Source organism: Bos indicus, chromosome 5, assembly GCF_029378745.1.
Source record: "Bos indicus isolate NIAB-ARS_2022 breed Sahiwal x Tharparkar chromosome 5, NIAB-ARS_B.indTharparkar_mat_pri_1.0, whole genome shotgun sequence".
Taxonomy (NCBI): domain Eukaryota; kingdom Metazoa; phylum Chordata; class Mammalia; order Artiodactyla; family Bovidae; genus Bos; species Bos indicus.
The window spans coordinates 114,609,424-114,628,778 of NC_091764.1; the positions used below are offsets into that span (position 1 = coordinate 114,609,424).

A 19,355-nucleotide genomic window follows, 5' to 3' on the forward strand; every position below is an offset into this window, starting at 1 on the left:
TAAAAGGACAGTGATGCTGGGGGAAGTTAGGGAGGAAAAGATACAGAGAACGACCGCATTCAAAATGGTCAGCTAGCTGAGGAATGTCTCCAGCGGCCCAGGCTCATGAGGCCTGGCTCAGAAGAGCTGACGGAGGCAAGGGGAGGTGTGAAAAGGTCTCTGAGGCCCCCTGACACTCCATAGCTAAGGCTGTTGGGGGCCTGGGCCACTGCTGGGACCTCATGGCTGACCGGGATCATAGTCTAGGCCCTTCTGTCCCTCAGCTGGGTGACCTGGTGAGAGACTAACCTTCCTGGGCCCCATCTCCTCAACCTAATTCTGCCACTGGTCCCAGCAGACATCCGTGGACTAGACCTCACCCCTTTCCAGACTTGGCTTCCTCATCCATAAAACCTTCAAAGTGTGGGAGGCTCTAGGAGACCTTTCTTGATACCCCTCAGACATGGGCAATAGTCATTCACCTCATCCACCAGTGCCAGCTCTAGGCCCAACCCTAAGTGAAGTCACACAGGTCATGGCAACCCAGTGTGACAGGAACTCCAAAGGAGTGATGCTCATTGGTGACAGCTGACCTGTTTGGGGCAGCAGGGAAGGCTTCCTGGAGGAGGTGACCGCTGCAACTCATCCATCCACCAATTCACCCAACAGATGTCTCCCAATCCCTGTGCCAGGCCTGGTGTTGGGTTCTAGGCATCAGAGCTGAAAGGTAACAGACCCTGACCTTGAGGAGCCCACATTCCAGGAGGAGACCTGGGAACCATTAAGCCAGAGTGAAGTGGGCTAAACAGAGGTTTTGTGGGGCTGGCAAAGCCAACAAAGAGGGGCAGTCATCTATAAAACTCGGGGGCTGCCTTAGAGGCCCTTTAAAGCTCATTCCAACTCTGCATGTCCGTGAACTCACCTCGAGTGACTTCAGACACTGTCAGATGAGAACCATCGAGAAAACACTGGTTTATCCTCAGCCTTGCTCAGGGTCTTTCCCAGCTGTCTGAGACCCCTCAGTCTGCCTACAGCAAGCCCCCTGCCGGCGGTAAGCTGACCACGTGTGGCCCCAGGCTGCTCGCCAGACACACCGCGGCTGCGTGTGCAGACACACCACCATCATCACACATGCACGTGACCACGTGGCAAGATGGCCTTGAACGCGTGGTGAGAAGCCATCCCCGGAATGGGGGGATCTGCTTGCTTCGGGCACCGGGTTTGCTAAAGGGTTTTCCTCCGGCAGCAGGAGTTTCAAGGCAACAGTTATGGGGCTCAGTTGGCCCCACTTGGGAGGCAGGGCGCGGTCACAGGCTGACCTCTTCCTGTGAAGAGTGAGGGAGGCTGTGGAAGGCGCCTTCTCTGGGCCTGCTAAGACCCTGTCCTCTCTGTTTACCACAGTAAACAGCAAAACCTTTCAGATCTCTAGGACAAGGGAACTCATTTCTTCCCAAACTCCAACACCAGCCTCTGCAAACCCCACACCAGCTCAGGACCTGCAGATGAAGGGGCCCAGGGAGGGAAAGCAGGTTTGATTGACGTCTGCTACAGGAGAAGGTGCCAGCAAACGGTCTGCCGCGCCTGAGGTTTAGTGCACGCTAAATCATTCTGGGCATGTCTGACTCTTTGGGACCCCATGGCCTGTAGCCCTAGAGGCTCCTCTGTCCATGGGATTAATCTTAACCCAGGCAAGATTACTGGAGCGGGTTACCATTTCCTCCTCCAAGGGATCTTCCTGACTCAGGGATCGAATCTGTGTCTCTTATGCCTCCTGCTTTGGCAGGTGGGTTCTTTACCACTAGCGCCACCTGGGAAGCCCCCATTTACACCATGGAAACCACCAATGGTACATGACAGAGCTTTGATGATGACGATGGGAGCAGATAACAATGCTGACAATGACATGGATAACAGTGCTACCCCCTGGGTGCTGAGCGCCTACTGTATGCTGAGTGCCCACTGTCAACCAGACACTGAGGCTCCCAGGGCTCTGGTACCCTACCCCAGGGGTCTCCAACCTCCGGGATCAAATGCCTGATGACCGCAGGTGAAGGTGATGTAACAATGATAGAAGCAAAGTGCACAATAACTGCAATGCGTTTGAATCATCCCAAAATCATCCCTCCCCGTCCGTGGAAGAACTGTCTTCCAGGAAACCGGGCCCTGGTGCCAGAAAGGCTGGAGAGAGCTGATGATTTCATTCAGTCTTCAGGAGGTCTTAAGACAGATGAGGAGTTAGCCAGGGCATAAAAGGAGGGAAAGGAGCTCCATGAAGGGGAAACATCTGAGCTGGGTCTCAGAAACACGACTGGCCTGGTGTGTGTATGTGTGGCCAGGGCACAAGGGCATCCGAGCTTCAGATGAGGCCAGAGGCTAGAGCCAGGCTGGAGAGACTGAAGCACACTCACAGCTTTGTTCTCTTTTATCCTCATACTGGGGCCATCAGGCCCCCAGAGCCAGTGACCGGGACCCCCACCCTGGGGGGTTCCACTCGAGCAGAGTGGGAAGCTATTCTGGACTCTGCAGGACTTCAGGGCAACAGGTAGGGCACAAAACGTGGGCATCCTGGGCAAGGGACAGCGGGGGGCGGGGGTGGGCCACCTCAGGAGCTGGGCTGGAGGAGGAACAGGCTGGGTCAGCAGCTTCAACTGGTGGATACAGGGGTCACCTTGGGAAGCCCCCAGCCAGAGGGCAGAGCAAAAGATAAGAAGAAAACAGCGTCTCACATGTGCCAGCCAGAACCACCAAGCTCATGCCCAGGCCTAACAGCAGCCGGCCTGCTCTATCTGCCTCCAGCCTGGCCTCCTTCCAGAGGTCTGTGGATAGGCGCCAGCTCCCCGCTCTGGCTTCTGGACCTCAAGCAAGGCCAGGGCTGTGGCCAAACCGGGCATGATCCAGGACAGGGTCATCTATCTGGCACTCAGCCTTAAGTAGATGCCCAACAAATGAGATGGATAAACAATACCAGCGTCCTGAGGAGGCACAGCGTGTTCCCTACAAAACCCAGCTCCTATAAAAACCTAGGAGCAGGCACCCACCTTGCTTACCTAGTACAAGTCTCAGGTTTTGAAAATGGAAGCTGGCAGGGCTCAGGGAGAAGACAATGAGATGACAGAGAGCTTTGGGCAGGAATTAAGGGGCCTGGGTATGAGTCGCAGCCATGCCCTTGTGAAACAGGGTTTGGGGGGGGGGAACCTTGCAGAAGTGACTTCTCCAATAGAGCCTCAGTTTTCCTCATCTGTGAAGCGGGGACAGACAGGGAAGCCTTGGATCCTGAGTCTCAACCAGGGCTGTACATCAGTCTTGGAAGAGAGCCGTCTCTGGCCCCCCAATGCTGGGTCGTGTGCCAGACCCTTGGAGACAGAATGACCAGAGACCCTCTTGGACAAATGCTCCCAAAGGTTCTGTCCAGCTTGAGAAGTCCCCTCCAAAGACAGTGAAGAGTGTTCTTGCCTCTGACTTTCAGCCTGCCGAGTTTCTAGGGCCATATGCTCAAACCAGCATCCCAGGTGCCGGGAAGGAAGGCTAGATAGACAGACAACACCAGTCTCTGCCCACGCTTGTATCATCGACGCAGGAGACCTGAGCCAACCCCACAGGCGCTGTGGCTGCTCCTGCGAAGCTCCCTTGGAGAAGCTACACAGGATATACAGGTAGCTTTGGATTTGAAACTAGGGAGCTTGGGGTCTACAGTTCATGGGGTTCTCACAGCTAGTATACTGGAGTGGTTTGCCATTCCCTCCTCCAGAGAGAATGGGGGTGACAGAGGATGAGATGGTTGGATGGTATCACCGACTCGATGGACATGAATTGGGCAAACTCCGGGAGATGGCGAGGGACCGGGAGAGGCCTGGCGTGCTGCAGTCCACGGGGTCGCGAAGTGTCCGACACGACTTGGTGACTGAACAACAACCACCTTGGGGGTCACCCCAGGCCTCTACCCCATATACATCCGGTCAGGGACAGATGGACAAATACACCATCCAGTGCTCCACCTCAATTTCTTATTAAATAGAAACTCCAAAAGTTTCAAACTCAAGGAGAGTTAAATACTCCTCGACCTCCAAAGGAAGCAGCCCAGGTTCCAGGGCAGCCTGCAGCCTCCCTGCCAGGGCTGACCGAGGCCACCCGCAAGGGCCATGGGGGCTGTGGGTCTGGCCCGAGGGCTGAGCCGGGCTCACCTTCACACTGCCGGCCTTCCCCCTTGTAGCCTGGCTTGCAGAGGCATTTGTAGGACTTGGGCGTGTTCTGGCAGATGGCATCAATGTGGCAGTCGTCCGTGCCCTCCGAGCACTCGTCCACGTCGACGGCCCCTGCTGGGGTGGGGGAACAACGGGTGAGGTGTGGCCGGGACGTGGGCAGCCAGTGTGGGGCAGGGAGTTCCTTTTGCCTCCCGCCCCACCATGGTCCCTGGGGTAATTAACAGGAAGAGCTGTCACACAACCACCTGGAGTGACAGGTGGTGACTGGTAGCATCTTTGGGGCGGCTGCTCTGTGCCAGGTGCCAGTCTTGTTTATTTTCACAACGATTCCATTAGGTAGAGTTATCGTTCCCATTACAAAGCTGAGAAAGCGGAGGCTTAGGAACATAGGACTTCCCTGGTGGCTCATCTGGTAAAGAATCCGACTGCAATGCAGGAGACCTGGGTTCGATCCCTGGGTTGGGAAGATCCCCTGCAGAAAGGAAAGTCTCCCCACTCCACTATTCTGGCCTGGAGAAGTCCATGGACTGTATAGTCCATGGGGTCACAGAGTTGGACATGATTGAGCAACTTTCACTTTTCACTTTAGGAACATAGAGAGGAAAAGCGTCTCTCTGCATGTCTTGCTCTCCCCACAAGCATCTCTCCAACCCTCCTCCACCCTCCTTATTCTAGAATTTAGAGCCAGAAGGGTCCTCAGAGGAATTTAAATCCATCCCCTTTGGGTCACAGATGGGGAAACAGAGGCAGATCTGAAACATGGGCCCCACCCAGCCCCTAGGATGTGAAATAAAGGATTCTTTTCTAAAAAAAAAAAATTATTTATTTGGCAGCGCCGGGTCTTAGCAGTGGCACACGGGATCTTTGAACTTCATTTAGCGTGTGGGATCTTTAGTTGAGGCATGTGGGATCTAATTCCCTGATGGGGATCAAACCTGGGCCCCCTACGTTGGGAGCCCAGAGTCTTGGCCACTGGACCACCAGGGAAGTCCCTAAAGGATTCTCCCCCTGGCCTCCATGCCACCAGACTAGAGCGTTCCAGCGGTGCACCCATTCTGTCAGTTGGGCTAACCTGGCTCACGGATGCATCCAGTCTCCCTGTTCTCTCTCTTCTCCACCTCGGAAATCTAGGTTTGAACCTGGTTCTCATACTCTGACTTTCAAACTCAAGTTAAGTTTAGGTTATGAGGGTTCCTGGCACTCCCCACCGCCTTCCCTCCATATACACCATCAGTCTGGAATCGCTGTTGGGCAAATAATGTAAAATAGATTCTGTGCATCTGTATATACACTTCTCTCTCTCTCACACACACACAGCTCAGGCAGCAGGAAGGCCCTCAGAGCACAGGATAATGCAGCCAGAAGAACCTTAGCTATAATCTAGGTTCATTCCTCAGGTTATAAATGAGGAAACTGAGGCCCAGAGAAGCCTGCCGACAGTCAGGAGCTCATTAGGAGCAGAGACTGGACTCTGACTCAGGATAAGCAGGTACAGGACTTTCCCACATGACATGTTGCTTCCAGTCAGCTATGAATAGAGTACAGATGGGTGACAGACAGACAGAAGGACCCAGAGGGGAGCACAAGGAACTCTCAGTAGCTATGGCGAGGGCCATCACCCAGGGGCAAGCCTGGGGAACTCCTGGAATGCCCTCTGCTCTTCATGCCTCTGCTTTACCCTAGCCCGTCTGCCCCTCAAGAATGTCCACTCTGAATTACTGCTCTGGCTGGCATCTGGGTTCTAAATCTGCATGGGGAGACCTCTCTAAGAGAACCACTTCCCTCCAGGACTGTTCCTCCCCAAGGTTCCAGCCTGCCCCTAAAGGGAGGCATCAAAAAGAAATACAACAGAATCACGTCCCTACACACACACACACACACAGAGCAGGTGGCATCCTTTCTCAGAATGGTTGTATCTGCTCAGGTCAACAGCCCACCCTCTACAGCTGCCCTAAGGATGGTGGATCAGGGGCCAGGAGGCAGTCAGCGTAGACCAAAGCCAGTCATCAGACAGCCAGGGGCCAGGAGGAACATCAGGCCAGTGGACCATCCCCTTCTGGAGAAGTGACCACAGCGGGAACCCCGAGAGGGGTGGCATAGCCTCAAGGGCAGGAAGCCAGAGACCAGAGATCTGCACGTTCCAGGGGAGAGGACCAGGGCCACTTCTAAGACACGGCCAGACGGGGCAATGGGCCACACTTACAGCTCTTCCCACTTCTCAGGGGTCAAACCGCCTGGGGCTCTGAGGTCCCCGTGCCCCCAGTATCACACCTAGGCAGGCGTCCTCGTGGGATGAAAATGGATGGATGTTAGCCAAGGGGCAGTAGGGGCACCTCCCAACACAATTTTTTTTAAATTGTAGTTTTAAAAAAAAAAAACCCTTTATTTGGGGGGGGGGTCGTGCCCTGTAGCATGCAGGATATTAGTTCCCTCAAGAGGGATCAGGGATTGAACTCAATCCCAGCATTGGAAGTGCAGAGCCTTAACCACTGGATCGCCAAGGAAGTCTCCCAACACACTTTTGAAACATGTCTTTAGGTGGGGGCTGGGGAGAGGGCAGGCAAGTTGGAGGAGAGGGAGAGGGCACACAGCCCAGGGGCTCCTGCAATTTCCCTGGCCCCAGTCCTGGCCTGGACAGCCCAGCACAGCCCTCCCCTCCCATCACAGGTGCTCGCTCTGACACGAGTTGTCTTAGAGCAGCACAAGGCTTGGATGGGGGTGCAGACAGATACAAGCAGACAGACAGAGAGAGGAAGACAGGCACATACAGGAGCAATCCAATGGGGCTGAAGGAACCAGGAGAGATACCCACAGACGGTGGGGGTGTGGCAGTGGGCCCCAGTTTCCCTTGGGGCCACAGGGGGAGAAAACAGCTTGGCTTCAATTGTGGAATAGTTTCAATGGCCCGGCATCCTCACTCAAGGGTTAACTCCCAGGAATAGACTTCCTGCTGCCAGACACAGACCTCAGGGAGCCGGGCAGTGGGCGCAGCCAGGGGACCATGGTGCAGCCGGGGAGAGTGAGGCAGGGTCTCTTCTCTCAGAGGACCAAAAGAAGGGAAGCTTCTCTGAGGGACAGGGTCAGACGTGGGAGGGGAGAATGTGTCTTCAGCTTTGTGGAAGACACCGGAGAGAGCAGGAGGGGATGGGGTGTGCCCAGGTCCCTTGAAATCCGTGGGGAACCCCGACCTCACCTCTGCTGCCTGCCCACCTACCCACCGGCAACCCCCAGTCTCCTGCCTGTCTCTGGTGGACCCCCTCAGGGTGTTCCATCTCCCCGCCCTCTGGCTCCAAGCTTCTCCTTTCCTCCGTGTCTGTTCTTCAGTCTTCCCCCTCCTGTCTGTTCATCTGTCCACCGCTTTCCAGCCATCTCATCCTTCCCTCCTTCCCTCGGTCTGGCTGGCTCCCTCCCCCCTCCCCCGCCCTCCCCCCTTTCTCCTGCGCCCCACTGGCTGCACCTCTCTTTCCCTCTCTTCCCATCCCTTCCTCCCGCCCGCCTTCACATCTCCCTCTTTTGATCTTTTTCCTTCCAGATGCTCATCTGCCTCCTGCCTACTCCCTTGGGTTTCCTCCTTGCCTGCTTCGGTCTTTCTGGTCTCTACTCTTTCAGTCCGTCTTTCTCCGGGATTTTGTTCCCTGCGTCCTTTTGTGTACCTCCGTCTCTGTCCGTCTGTCTCTCCGTCTCCCACATCCTCCTTCTCTTTCTCTCGGGGTCAGTCCTCTTTCCCTTGCTCCCCTCCTCGCGGGTCTCCCCTCCCAGCCTCCCTTCTTCCCTGGGAAGGGGGGAGCTCCCGTCCGGCTGCGGTGGGGGTCCCCACTCCCTCCCGCCCTTGGGCGGTGCGCCGGGGCTGGCGGCGGAGCCCCTCGGCGGGCCGTCGTGCTTTCTTTCTTCCTCCAGCCCTCACACACCACCCCCCGCCCCAGCTCCCCCGGGGCCTCGGCCACCCGCCTTCCCTGCTCCGGCCCCGCTGCGCTCTGGGAGCCCCCGGGCCGGCCCGGGCAGCGCGGAGGGGACGCTCCGCGGCCGGCCCCAGAAGTTACTTTGCAGAGTCAGGGCGGGGCTGCAGCCCTCCCGACGGCGCGTGGCTGGGGGCCCGCCCGGGACCTCGCCGCCCACCGGGTCGGGGCTTACCTGGGAGCCCGCTGCCCCCCGCCAGCCGCCCGCGCGCGCCCAGGGCGAGCAGCACACACAAGTGCCAGCGCACGGCCGCCGCGCCCATGCTCACTGCGGGCCGGGCCGGGCCGGGCGTGCGGGGCGTGCGGGGCGCGGGGACCCCCACCGACCGGCCGCTCGCCGAGCGCTCCCAGCTGCAGGCTCCGAGGCCAGCGCTCCGGCTCCCGGCCTCCGAGCCGGCGCGACTGACGAGGTGACAGCCGCGCGCTCATTGGCCCGCTGCCTCCGGGGGCGGGGCTCCAAGCTCCACCGCCCAATGGGCGCCGGCCGCCGGCCTGGGGGGAGGGGCGGGAGTCTGGGGCGTCCCCCTCCTCTCCCGGCCGGCGGCAGGTGGGGGCTAGGGGCCCCGATCGCCGGGCCGCTGGGCTCACGGTCTAGGCCGGGCCAGAGCCACCTCTGAGGCTGCTCCCTCCCTCTGCCCCCTGCTCCTACGTCCCGCCCTGTCCGTCGAGGGTGGCCGCTCCTTAGGGGGCAGCAGCCATCCACCAGCACGCGCGCGCGGGCGCGCGTACACACACACACACACACACACACACACACACACTCTAGGGAGAGGAGGGGGCCTGCCCACCGGCTCTGGAGGTCGAGAAAGGCCCCGGAGGCATCCATTTGTATCGAAAGAAACGCAGACCGCTCGAAGCAGAATTGCTCTTTCATCCATTTCGTAAGTGTTTATTGAGCACCTACTGTGTGCAACTTCCCTGGTAGCTCCGACGGTAAAAGCGGCTGCCTACAATGCGGGAGACCAGGGTTCGATCCCTGGGTCAGGATGATTCCCCTGGAGGAGGAAATGGCAACCCACTCCAGTATTCTTGCCTGGAGAATCCAATGGACAGAGGAGCCTAGTAAGCTAACAGTCCATGGGGTCACAAAGAGTCCGACACGACTGATCGACTTTACTTTCACTGTGTGCCCAGCACTGGCAAGGCAGCCGTGAAGAAGACAGGCAGGAAAACCTTCTGAAGATCGTTTTCACATTTACGTTCAAAACAAACCAACTTTTTACCACTCCCCAAAAGACAATGGCCTATAAATGCGCTTGTCCTAGGACAACCGCGGGATCCGTGTCTGCAAGGGGGCGCGGCAAAGATTCTGTGTCTGCCTCGCGGTCAGTCTTGGCTGCCGCAGCTTGTCTCAAGGCTGACGTCTTACACAGCAAAGTTTGATGAGCCCCCGCCCCCAGAATGCAAGGTCCCGCGGGATGGTGGGCTGGGGGTGGGAAGACCAAGCAGTCAGGTCATTCCACCCAAGAGTTGCTCTGGCGGGGCCTGGGGTCTACACCTGACTCCTTTGAGACCTGGATCCAAGACCCCCTGCCCAGCGGGCAAAGTTGGAAATAAATGGCCCTTCTCAGCCCCAGGCAGGACGCTTGAAGGCAAGAAAGTTCAGCAAACCCCAAGGCCCATCTCCTTGACAACCACCAATAAGAGCTTCTTTTTTCCTCTCCTGCTCTTCAGGTCTACTGAAAGACAAGACTTCCCTCTTTTTGCCCACTCTGCTTGCGCCAGTACACACCCAAGTTTCCTCTCCACATTGGCTCCCTTCCCTGCCCCCCAACACACCCACACACGCAGGTACACCCTCCAACACACCCCCTCAGGCATACAGGCTCTCGCACTCATATACATCCTCACCAACACCCTCGCACACAATCCCACACTTTAAACACGCAACCTCTCACACACAAATGGGTGACTGCACACACACTCCCACAACCTTCTGGAGGCAGTCTCCACAGCCCTGGAAGTTAAATCGGTGTCCAGCCACCTTTGCTCCCTGTCTGACCTCGTATCACGGACAGCCTGTGGCACTAGCCTGGGGGCTGAGGCAAGGGGTCCCCACAGGGGGGGACCAGAGAGGGTTAGCCCTCTCCCCCATCACACTTGACATATCGTGTATGGTTGTGCTGGCCGGTGGTTTAATTTGGGAGACCCTGTTACCAGGCTTTATTTTGCCCTTGCGTGGCTTTGGGTTTCTGGGGGAGAAGCACCCTCAGAACATAGGTTTCTGCATGATGCACACTGTCCTGTGCATTAGATAGCAGAGTAACAAAGGTGAGTTGGGGCGGGAGGGCAGGTCCTTTCAGGGGCTCGAGCCGACTAGAAACAATGCTCTTTAATGGGCTTCTTCAACAGCAGCCCCTCATCCCTGGCCCGGTGCCCCCCAAGCTTGATGGTAGCAGGGGGTTCTTATTTTGGGCTCCGTCGTCCCAAATCAAGGAGGCAATGGAGGCAGGATGGTGGCCTGTTAGACTGTGGCCCTCCCAGAACCCAGAGGCAGCTCTCAGTGACACCAAGTCCTGTCCCCAGCTAGCCTCACCAGAGTGTGCAGAGAAAAAGTCATTCCTTCCAAGAGATGATGGTCTGTGCAGAGGAGTCAGGAAGCAGAGAGGGCTGGAGAGGAGACACACTCCTAAGTCCCCCACAAATGCACTCAAGGACATGGCAGAGAAAGAGGTGGTTGGTTCTGGCACAGGGGTGGTCAGGGAGGCCTCCCGGGGCACAGGACCCTAGAATTGGGCACCAAGGGTGAGGAGGAGATTTCTGCGATGGACAAGGCCGTGTGCAAGGTCAGCGGGAGAAGGTGGGGACCTAGGAGTGAGTGTTCTCAATGCATCTCACAAACTGTAAAGCGCTGCACAAGGCTGTTGGTGACACAGAAGCCAGCTGCTCACAGAGACGGTGGTGCCTGGGCAGCTGGTGGGGTGAGATCCCGTTTGTCTGGACTCCAGCAAGGGGTATCTTGAAACTAGATACTAGTTTCTCATCTAGAAACTGAGCTGGGCGAGTGAGGCCTGGACATGGATGAGACAGTCGCCTTGGGAGGGAACACTCCATGGCTCCCTGTTGCCTACCAAGCAACGCTGAACACTCTGTGGGGCTCACAACGCACCCTTTGCCCTCCCCAGTGGTCCTCTCCTCAACAAACCAATGCAAAGAGGGCCCCACAGGCATCCTGTGTTCACAGCTTTCAGTCTCTGCCAGGATCACCCTTGATCTTCACAAGGCTCACCCCTCTTCTTCTGCCCCACCCCCACCCTCAAGCAGGGAGTAGGTCCTCCTCTGGGATCCAACAGGCACTGCCGCTTTCCTATCAGAGTCCAGCTCACCCTGGGTTTCATATTTGTCGCCTCCCAGCCTGGGGGTTCCTGAAGGTGGGGCTCACAGCTGATCCGCGCCTGGAGTCACAGCTCCCAGCTGGGACCTAAGGAATGATTGTTGGATAAATGAATGAATGGACAAAGAAACAAGGCAGACATCACTTAACTGAGGATTTGCATCACCCCAGGGAGTGGATAAAGCTTATTTTGGCTGTTTGACAGGGCCCTGGGGTGTGAATCCAGCTGCCCACACACTCCTGGTCACCTCCATCCTCGGTGCCCACAGGGAAGCTGGGCTGGCCAGCAGGACCGCTGTCCTCTGGGGCCCTTTGGCGCCCCCTGGTGACAGAGGCTTGCGCAGAGGCTGACCTGAGTACTTCTCTTCTGCCAGACAGACACACAGCCTGGGCCACTGGATGCCAGCCTGCTGACTCCAGCCCTCCATGTAAGAACACCTTGCTTTTGTTTTTACTTCCTCATGAAAAAGTCTCTTGATTCCTAACAGTTGTTCTTTAACCACAGAAAGTTCTTTGAGAAAATAAAGTTTAAGCATAAAATGTCACTGCAGGGATGTGAAAGCCTTGATCTTGACGACTTTAGAGGCTTTCGTTATCCTCTCTTATTAAAAATGAACGTTCATAGTCATACCACTTCGTGTTTGCATACTTCTTTAGACCTTGAAGGCTCATCCTTTCTGTAATCGGTAGGTGACTATGGGGGCTTCTATCTCATGCAACTGGTGGCTCAGTGGTAAAGAACCTGACTGCAATACAGGAGATGGAGGTTTGATCCTTGGGTTGGGAAGATCCCCCTGGAGAAGCAAATGGCAACCCAGTCCAGTATTCATGCCTGAAAATCCCATGGACAGAGGAGCCTGGTGGGCTACAGTCCACGGGGTTGCAAAAGAGCCCGACACGACTGAGCAACTAAACAGCAGCAGGTGACCAGGGGCCCCATGGACCAGGCTCCTCGGCTCCAGCTCTTATTTTCAAATGAGGGTCTCAGTCCCCAGAAGCCGGGGACGTCTCCAGCTCATGTTCCAGACTCCTCTGAGATCACTGGCCTCAGATTCAGCACTCAGGGTACTCTGACCTCCTGGCTCTCTCTGTCCCCAGTTATAGCAACAGGGACAATGTAAGCAGTGTCCCTGTGTTCCTAGCATTGTGCCCAGATGTCTTGTGTGTTACATCACTTATCCCGAGAGGTAGAAACTGCCACCATCCCCACCTTACACCTGAAAAAACAAAGACCCACGCCACTTCCTTGGGGACCACAGAGCCAGCTAATGGCAGACATGGGATCCGAATTCAGCTCTGTGCAGCTCCTGAAGACAGGCTCCAAGCCATTGCCTGCGTGCTAAGCCATTTCAGTCGTGTCCAACTTTGTAACCCCATGGACTGTAGCCCGCCAAGCTCTTCTGTCCATGGGATTCTCCAGGCTGAAATAGTGGAGTGGGCTGCCATTTCCTTCTCCAGGGGATCTTCCCTACCCAGGGATTGAACCTGTGTCTCTTATGTCTCCTGCATTGGCAGGCAGATTCTTTACCACTAGCACCACCTGGGAAGAGCTGATAATAAAACCCACTCGGAAGGCATTAGGGCACTCCTGGCTGTAACACACAAAGTGTGTTTTGGTTTCCATATTGAGAAAGGAGGTTTTTACATAGCAGACAAATTGTAACAGTTCACAGTTCATATGGCTGATTTTAGGTACTAACCAGTTTCATGCTCACCCATCTATCTAACAGTTCCTCCCTTCCCAGTTTATTTTCTTATCTAGGATGGCAACAAGTCACTCTAGGATCCTGGGAGGGGTTGTGTAGAAGTGGGAAGTGATGGGGAGGTGATATGACACACACACACACACCATTCCCCCCGGGGAAGTGACTCAAGCTGCAAGGCCATACATGCAGGGAACGCTGGAAATGAAACCTGGAGACATCCCAGCATCACAGAGCGGGGAAACTTCCACCCGAAACCCAGATCTGCTGCCCCACGGCCGGGCCCACCAGAGCCCCCTTAGGCACCTCAAAGTCGCCAACTGGGCCCTCACCTCCTCCTGCCTAGGCCTGCTCCTCAGGGCTGGCATCTTTCCTCTCTCCTCACCCACCAAGCCCTGTCAACGAATGGCACATCACTTCTCTCCATCCCCAGAGGCCGCTGGCTTTGACGAAAGGACACCAACTTCCGCCCGCATGACTCCATAGATGCTCACACCCACACCCATCAGAGTAGCGGAGTCAGTGCTCAAAGGCAGACCGGACCTCTCCAGTCCTTGCTGCCTACAGGACACCGTGCACTCAAGGCTGTGGGAGAGGGATTTCCTGGTGGTCCAGTGGCTAAGACTCCACGTTCCCAATGCAGGGGGCTTGGGTTCAATCCCTGGTCAGGGAACTAGATCCCATGTGCCACAACTAGAGAGCCTTCGTGCGGCAGCTAAGACCTGGCCCAGCCAAAAAAACAAAAAACGCTGTGGGAGGTGGGCCTGTCCTCTGCCTGGGAAAGCCCTCGCCTCCCCTCTGCCCTGCACTGCCTCATGCCTTGAGCCACAGCTTTTTCTGCTCCCTTCTGTCTCAACAAACTTCCCCATTCCTATGTCTGACAGGCTTAGACTCAAGGCTCAGGAGCTCTGTCCTGCCTGCGACTTTGTGGAGTGAATCCAGCTGCCCATCTTCTCCTGGCCCCCTCCATCCTCTGTGCCCTGAGGGCATGCTGGGCCTGCCAGCAGGATGGCAGAACGTGTGACCTGGGGCCCTTGGCCTTGCAGAAGCCCTCGCCATGGGCACTGGTTCCGCTCTGAAACCTGGAACTGATTGGCTAGAAGATTTTTCCTTCACTTAGGTCAAGATGTTGGGGTGGGCAGGTGAGTTAGACTTCCTGGTCACCTAGTATCCCTTGCAGACCTTAAGCCAAGACTTCAGTAGTGAACAGGTGGCTCTGGTTGGGCCATTCATTGTATTTTATGCCCCAGCTATAAAGTTCGTCCAGGGAGAAGGGGGTGACGGGATGAGACAGTTAGATAGCATCACCGACTCAATGGACATGAGTTTGAGCAAACTCTGGGAGACAGTGAAGGACAGAGAAGCCTGGCGTGCTGCAGTCCATGGGGTCGCAAAGGGTCAGACACGACTGAGCGACTGAACAATAAGAACATGTGACTAAGTGAAGCCCATCAGATGTCTGCCTGGGGGTTCTCTGAGTGGGGCTGTTGAGGTGTATCTACTTCCGTACATGGGCAGAGAGCAGTGAGGATGGGTGTCAGAGCTCCCCGTGGCTGTGGTTCTATTGCCATGCAGACAGCTGGCCTCAGGGAATGAATCCGTGAGAGCGGAGGAAAGAAATGGGAAGGGCCAGAGAAGAGACAAAGAGAGTAGAGAAGGCCATGGACCCCCCTCCATCATCTCAACCTCCTCTGCCCGTTAAGGTCACTAGCTGGCACTCTTCCCAGTGACACTGCCCATGGATGCCACTTGCTTGAGATGCAAGCATCTCTAAAAACCCAAGCCAATACAGCCCTCCAAGGAGACAGAGCCATCAGGAAGCCAGACAAGGGCTTCATGGCTGCAGACAGGATGAGACCCCTAATACTAGGTAGCAAGCAGGGACCCCATGAATGAATGAGGGGGTGACCGGTTTTCTTCCTTCCCTCCCACATCCAGCAAGTGGTCTGGCAGGGCAGACACTGAAAACAGGCGTAGCAGTGGCGACGTCTGCCTGGAATCCCCTCAAACATTTTCTCTCGGGCTAATTGTTGGCAGCAATCATAGACAATCAGGAGGCAAAGATGCTGGTCAGCGACATCCCAGAGCGGGTCTCTCAGGATCCAGAAAGTCGAGGGTGCATGTCCCAGGGACCCATGGCTTTCCCATCTTCCAGGGTCTAGTCCCAGACTGCCATTTGCATGGAAGATGCTGGCCCTTCTCTGGTCCTAGGGCCTAGCCTAGTTCAACTCCAAGACTGTCCTCAACACAAAGGAGGAAGAGCTTGTGTGACCACAATAAAGGTCTCCCAAGAGCCGCCCATGGCAGGCTGCAGCCGGTCATGGCTCCCATTCACAATGAGCCATTGTGGTTTTCCTGCCTGACATCCTTATCTCCCAGGACTATGCGGGGCGGGAAGGAGACTGCTCCAGGGAGCTTGGGTTCTCCCGCCCTGCCCTAGGGTCAGCAATGTGCTTTGATAACTAGCCAGGCCAGGCTGATATTGACAATGGGCATTTGCGCAAGACTTTACCAGACTCCTTCACACCCATCATCCTGTTTGATCCTCAAAGACAAAAGTTGAGATCACATGTCTCATAGCCTGTTTTGCAGGCGGAGAGCCTGAGTCCAAGAAAAGAAAATACCCCCCACTGTAGACTGCACTGTTGTTTGGTCACTAAGTTATGTCTGAGCTGTTAGTGACCCCCATGGACGGTAGTCCGCCAGGCTCCTCTGTCCATGGGATTTCCCAGGCAAGAATACTGGAGCGGGTTACCATTTCCTTCTCCAGGGGATCTTCCCAATTCAAGGATCGAATTCACGCCTCCTGCATCACAGGCAGATTCTTTACGGGTGAGCCACCAGGGAAGCCCATAAAGTGCATTGGCTCCACCTAAATTCTTAGAGAAAGGAGAAGAGTTATTTAGTTGTTGTGCTATCGTCCAAAAGAGACAGACGAGTTATTTCCATTAGGAAGACATTTACTGGGAATTCCGTGGCAATGGCTACCCACTCTAGTGTTCTTGCCTAGAGAATCCCAAGGATGGGGGAGCCTGGTGGGCTGCTGTCTATGGGGTCGCACAGAGTCGGACACGACTGAAGAGACTTAGCAGCAGCAGCAGCCAGTGGTTAGAACTCGGCCTTTTCACTGCTGCGGTCCAGGATCAATCAAAAAAAAAAAAGGAAATTTACTAAGCAATGACTTCCTGTGCTGGACACTAAGAACACAGGAAGAGACCTGGACCCTGTTTAGGAAGAGCTCAGGCTAGAGAGGGATACCCTGGCTCATGAATTCTGCAGGAAGCAGCCAAAATTCCCGCCAGAGGGCCCTGCCTCTTAAATCCACCCTTGCTCCTCTTTGCTTTACTGCAAGTCTCCTGCAAGCGACCACATGAATTGGTTTTAAACCGGAAAGGACAGAACTAGGTAAGCAGCTGCGTGTCCTCAAGGACGTTCGGCTTCAGCTTCCCCACATGTAAGACAAGTATAGGAAGCTCTCGTCATAAGTGCTCAGTGAGGACTTCCTGGCGGCCCAGTGGTCGAGAATCCGCCTGACAATGTAGGGAACACAGGTTCAATCCCTGGTCTGGGAAGGTTCCACATGCCCTGGAGCAACTAAGCCACGACTACTGAAGCCCCCCAGCCCTAGAGCCTGTGCTCCACAACGAGAGAAGCCAGCACAATGAGAAGCCCACAGACCACAACTAGGGAGAGCAACACAGCAACCAAGACCCAGAGCAGTCAAACAGAATCAAAGAACAAGTGCTCAGCAAGGGAGAGATGAGACGAGGCACGTGAAGCTCTTGGCATCGTTGTTGGCATGCAGCTGACACTCAATAGAAACTGAAATAAATTTTAGACAGGATAGAGTAAGTGTCAAGAAATCGGTGTAAAGAAAAGTTCAGGGAGGGCCAGCTTGGCAGAAAGAGGAGCATGGCTTAGAGTTCATTGGTTGTGACAGAAGGTGGCCCTGGATACCGTAAACCACACAAGATCTATAGGAAAGAAGGGGATGCCTTACTGGTGGGGAGGGAAGGGGCTCAGATCAATCCCAAACTCCTTGTGGTCACAGGAATGAATTCATAATGGACTGGAGTCAATAGGCAAAGGATGTGAATAGGTAGTTTACAGAGGAGGAATTCCTAAAGGACAGAGTATTTCCAGAAAGAAAAAAACAAAACAAAACGCTAACTTCACTCCTATCAAAGGGGCCAACTAGCTCAATGAGACTTGCAAAAAAGACAAATATTAGTAACACTCAGTGCTGGAGAAGCTGCAGGGAGATGGACAGTCTTGGGCACTGTTGTGGGAAGTACACTGGCACTTCTCTGTCAAAACTTTGGTCTTTCCTCACCTCTAGGGTGGGGGTCTGAGTGAGGAGGGCACACACAGGAACGTTCTCGGGGTGCTGGAAATGTTCTATACTTTGGTCTGGGTGGGATGACAGAGATACATCCCTGCATATCAAATGTACTGAGCTGACTGTTATGCACCTTACCCTATGTATTGTATAAAAAAGGAAAAATGAAATAAAATGCAAAATCACCTTTGATCAACCATTGCCCATCCAAGAATCTCTATCCCTTGCTCATGGACAGAGGTAGCTGCTCCAGGATGCTCAGGACCCAATCATTAGCAACAACTCTTGAAAACAACTCAGATATCTTTCAGTAGGGGAAGGCTGGAGGAAATGGTGGCACAGACACAAAAGAATATTAATATGCAGCCATGAAATAGCATTTCGGAAAAAATGTTCCTGATGCATTGTGGCAAAAGCAGGTTTTCAAACAAGATCTGCGATGCTGCGCTTGCAAAAAGCACAGAAACTAAAAATCCCTCTCTGTTTGTGCTTGTGTATTTGTATAAAGTCTCAAAAAGGGACATCCAAGTGTGAACAGTGGTTTCCTCCAGCGAGAGGGATTAGGGAGCCGCCACTGGGATCTTTGAGTCTACTGTGTCCCCGCGTGTCATGGAATTGTTTTGCAATGGGCAGTCACTACTTTTGCAATTAAAAAAAAAAATCCCACAGAAATAAAATCAAGCAGGAGAGGTGCCTGGCACACAGTAGGTGCTCACTAAATAGCTGATAAAGGGCAAGGCTTCGGTTGCCCTGAGGTTGCTAAAGCTTCTCCTTCAGACTGCCTGCTCCCACCGGGGTGGGCCCGCATGACCCTGTGCCAGGCTCCCCCAGGGCCCTGGGATGTTCCTGGAATGGATGCTAGGGGAAGCTTGAAGCCGGTGGCCACATTTCCCTGGGGACTGCTGCTCTACAGCCAGAGCTCTGCTGGGTTGGCTCCAATTTTTTATTTGTAGGGAGATTAAGAAAAAGTAAAATAAAACATATAAAGCGACCCATCCATCCTTTCCAAGTCCACTGCGGGTGGATGGTGGGGCTTGGGGCGGGCCCGGCGCCTGCAGAATAGCCGGCCACAAAAAAACAAACACACGATCGTGGGGCACAGAAGCGCTCTATGCGCGCCCCTCCTCCCGTGCGGTCCCTCGGCCTCCGCGCGCCATCCCCTCCCCTCCCCTCCCCTCCCCCTCCGGGAGCCCCTCCCCCGCCCCCAACCCTCCCCGCCCCGCCCCCAACCCCGCCGAAGACTTTTTGAAGTTGATCAATGAAACATGTTTTATTTACGGGCCCGTTCCTGGGCAGAGACTGTGCGAGGCCTTCGTTAGTTCCACATAATGAAAGAATGGGCCGATTCAAGGGGGCTTGGGAGAGAAAAGAGGGAAAATTAGAGTTCGGTCTGCTCACTTAAAAGAAGAAGAAGAAGGGGGTGGGGGAGTAGGGGAGAAATTGTGGATTTGCTAAATAAAGCTCCCGGGCTGCATTCAGAGCCCGCGGAGAGGTCCCGGCTCAACCCTCTGAGTCCAGACAATGTGGGCCGGAGACTGGCCGGCCGGCGGCTCGCATTCCTCCCCGGGCTGGAAGGGCAATGGGCTGTTTAAATTGCTACTTAAGTTTCCAGCTGTTTTACCAGTGATTTGCCCAACCTAATAGCTCTTTAAGGCTTTAAACAAGAAAATAGCTCTTCTCACGGCTCAAAGCAGCGGCGCTGGTTAGCTCAGACGGCGCCCATTGTCCGAGGCTTAAACCCTTCTCTGCGCCGAGTCCCCTCCCCCCTCCCCAGCGGTCCCAGACTTTGTCCAGCTCGTGGAGGCTATTTATCCTTTTAAGATGCTGGTTTTCTGGGCTTCT

At 55.1% G+C, this 19,355-nt stretch overlaps 1 protein-coding gene across 2 annotated transcripts in view; it reads right to left on the bottom strand.

The window, feature by feature from the left end:
* Positions 1-8,478, bottom strand: part of SCUBE1 (signal peptide, CUB domain and EGF like domain containing 1) — a 126,629-nt gene extending 118,151 nt beyond the window's left edge. Inside the window, exons 1-2 of one of the 2 annotated variants that reach the window (XM_070790537.1) lie at positions 8,313-8,478; positions 4,161-4,295 (exon numbers count right to left, since the gene is read on the bottom strand). In XM_070790537.1, the coding sequence (XP_070646638.1) occupies positions 4,161-4,295; positions 8,313-8,400 (223 nt within the window). In that variant the 5' untranslated portion in view covers positions 8,401-8,478. The remainder of the gene's footprint in view (positions 1-4,160; positions 4,296-8,312) is intronic. The other variant, XM_070790538.1, reaches the window with a different exon arrangement.
* Between the last annotated feature and the right edge of the window lie 10,877 nt (positions 8,479-19,355).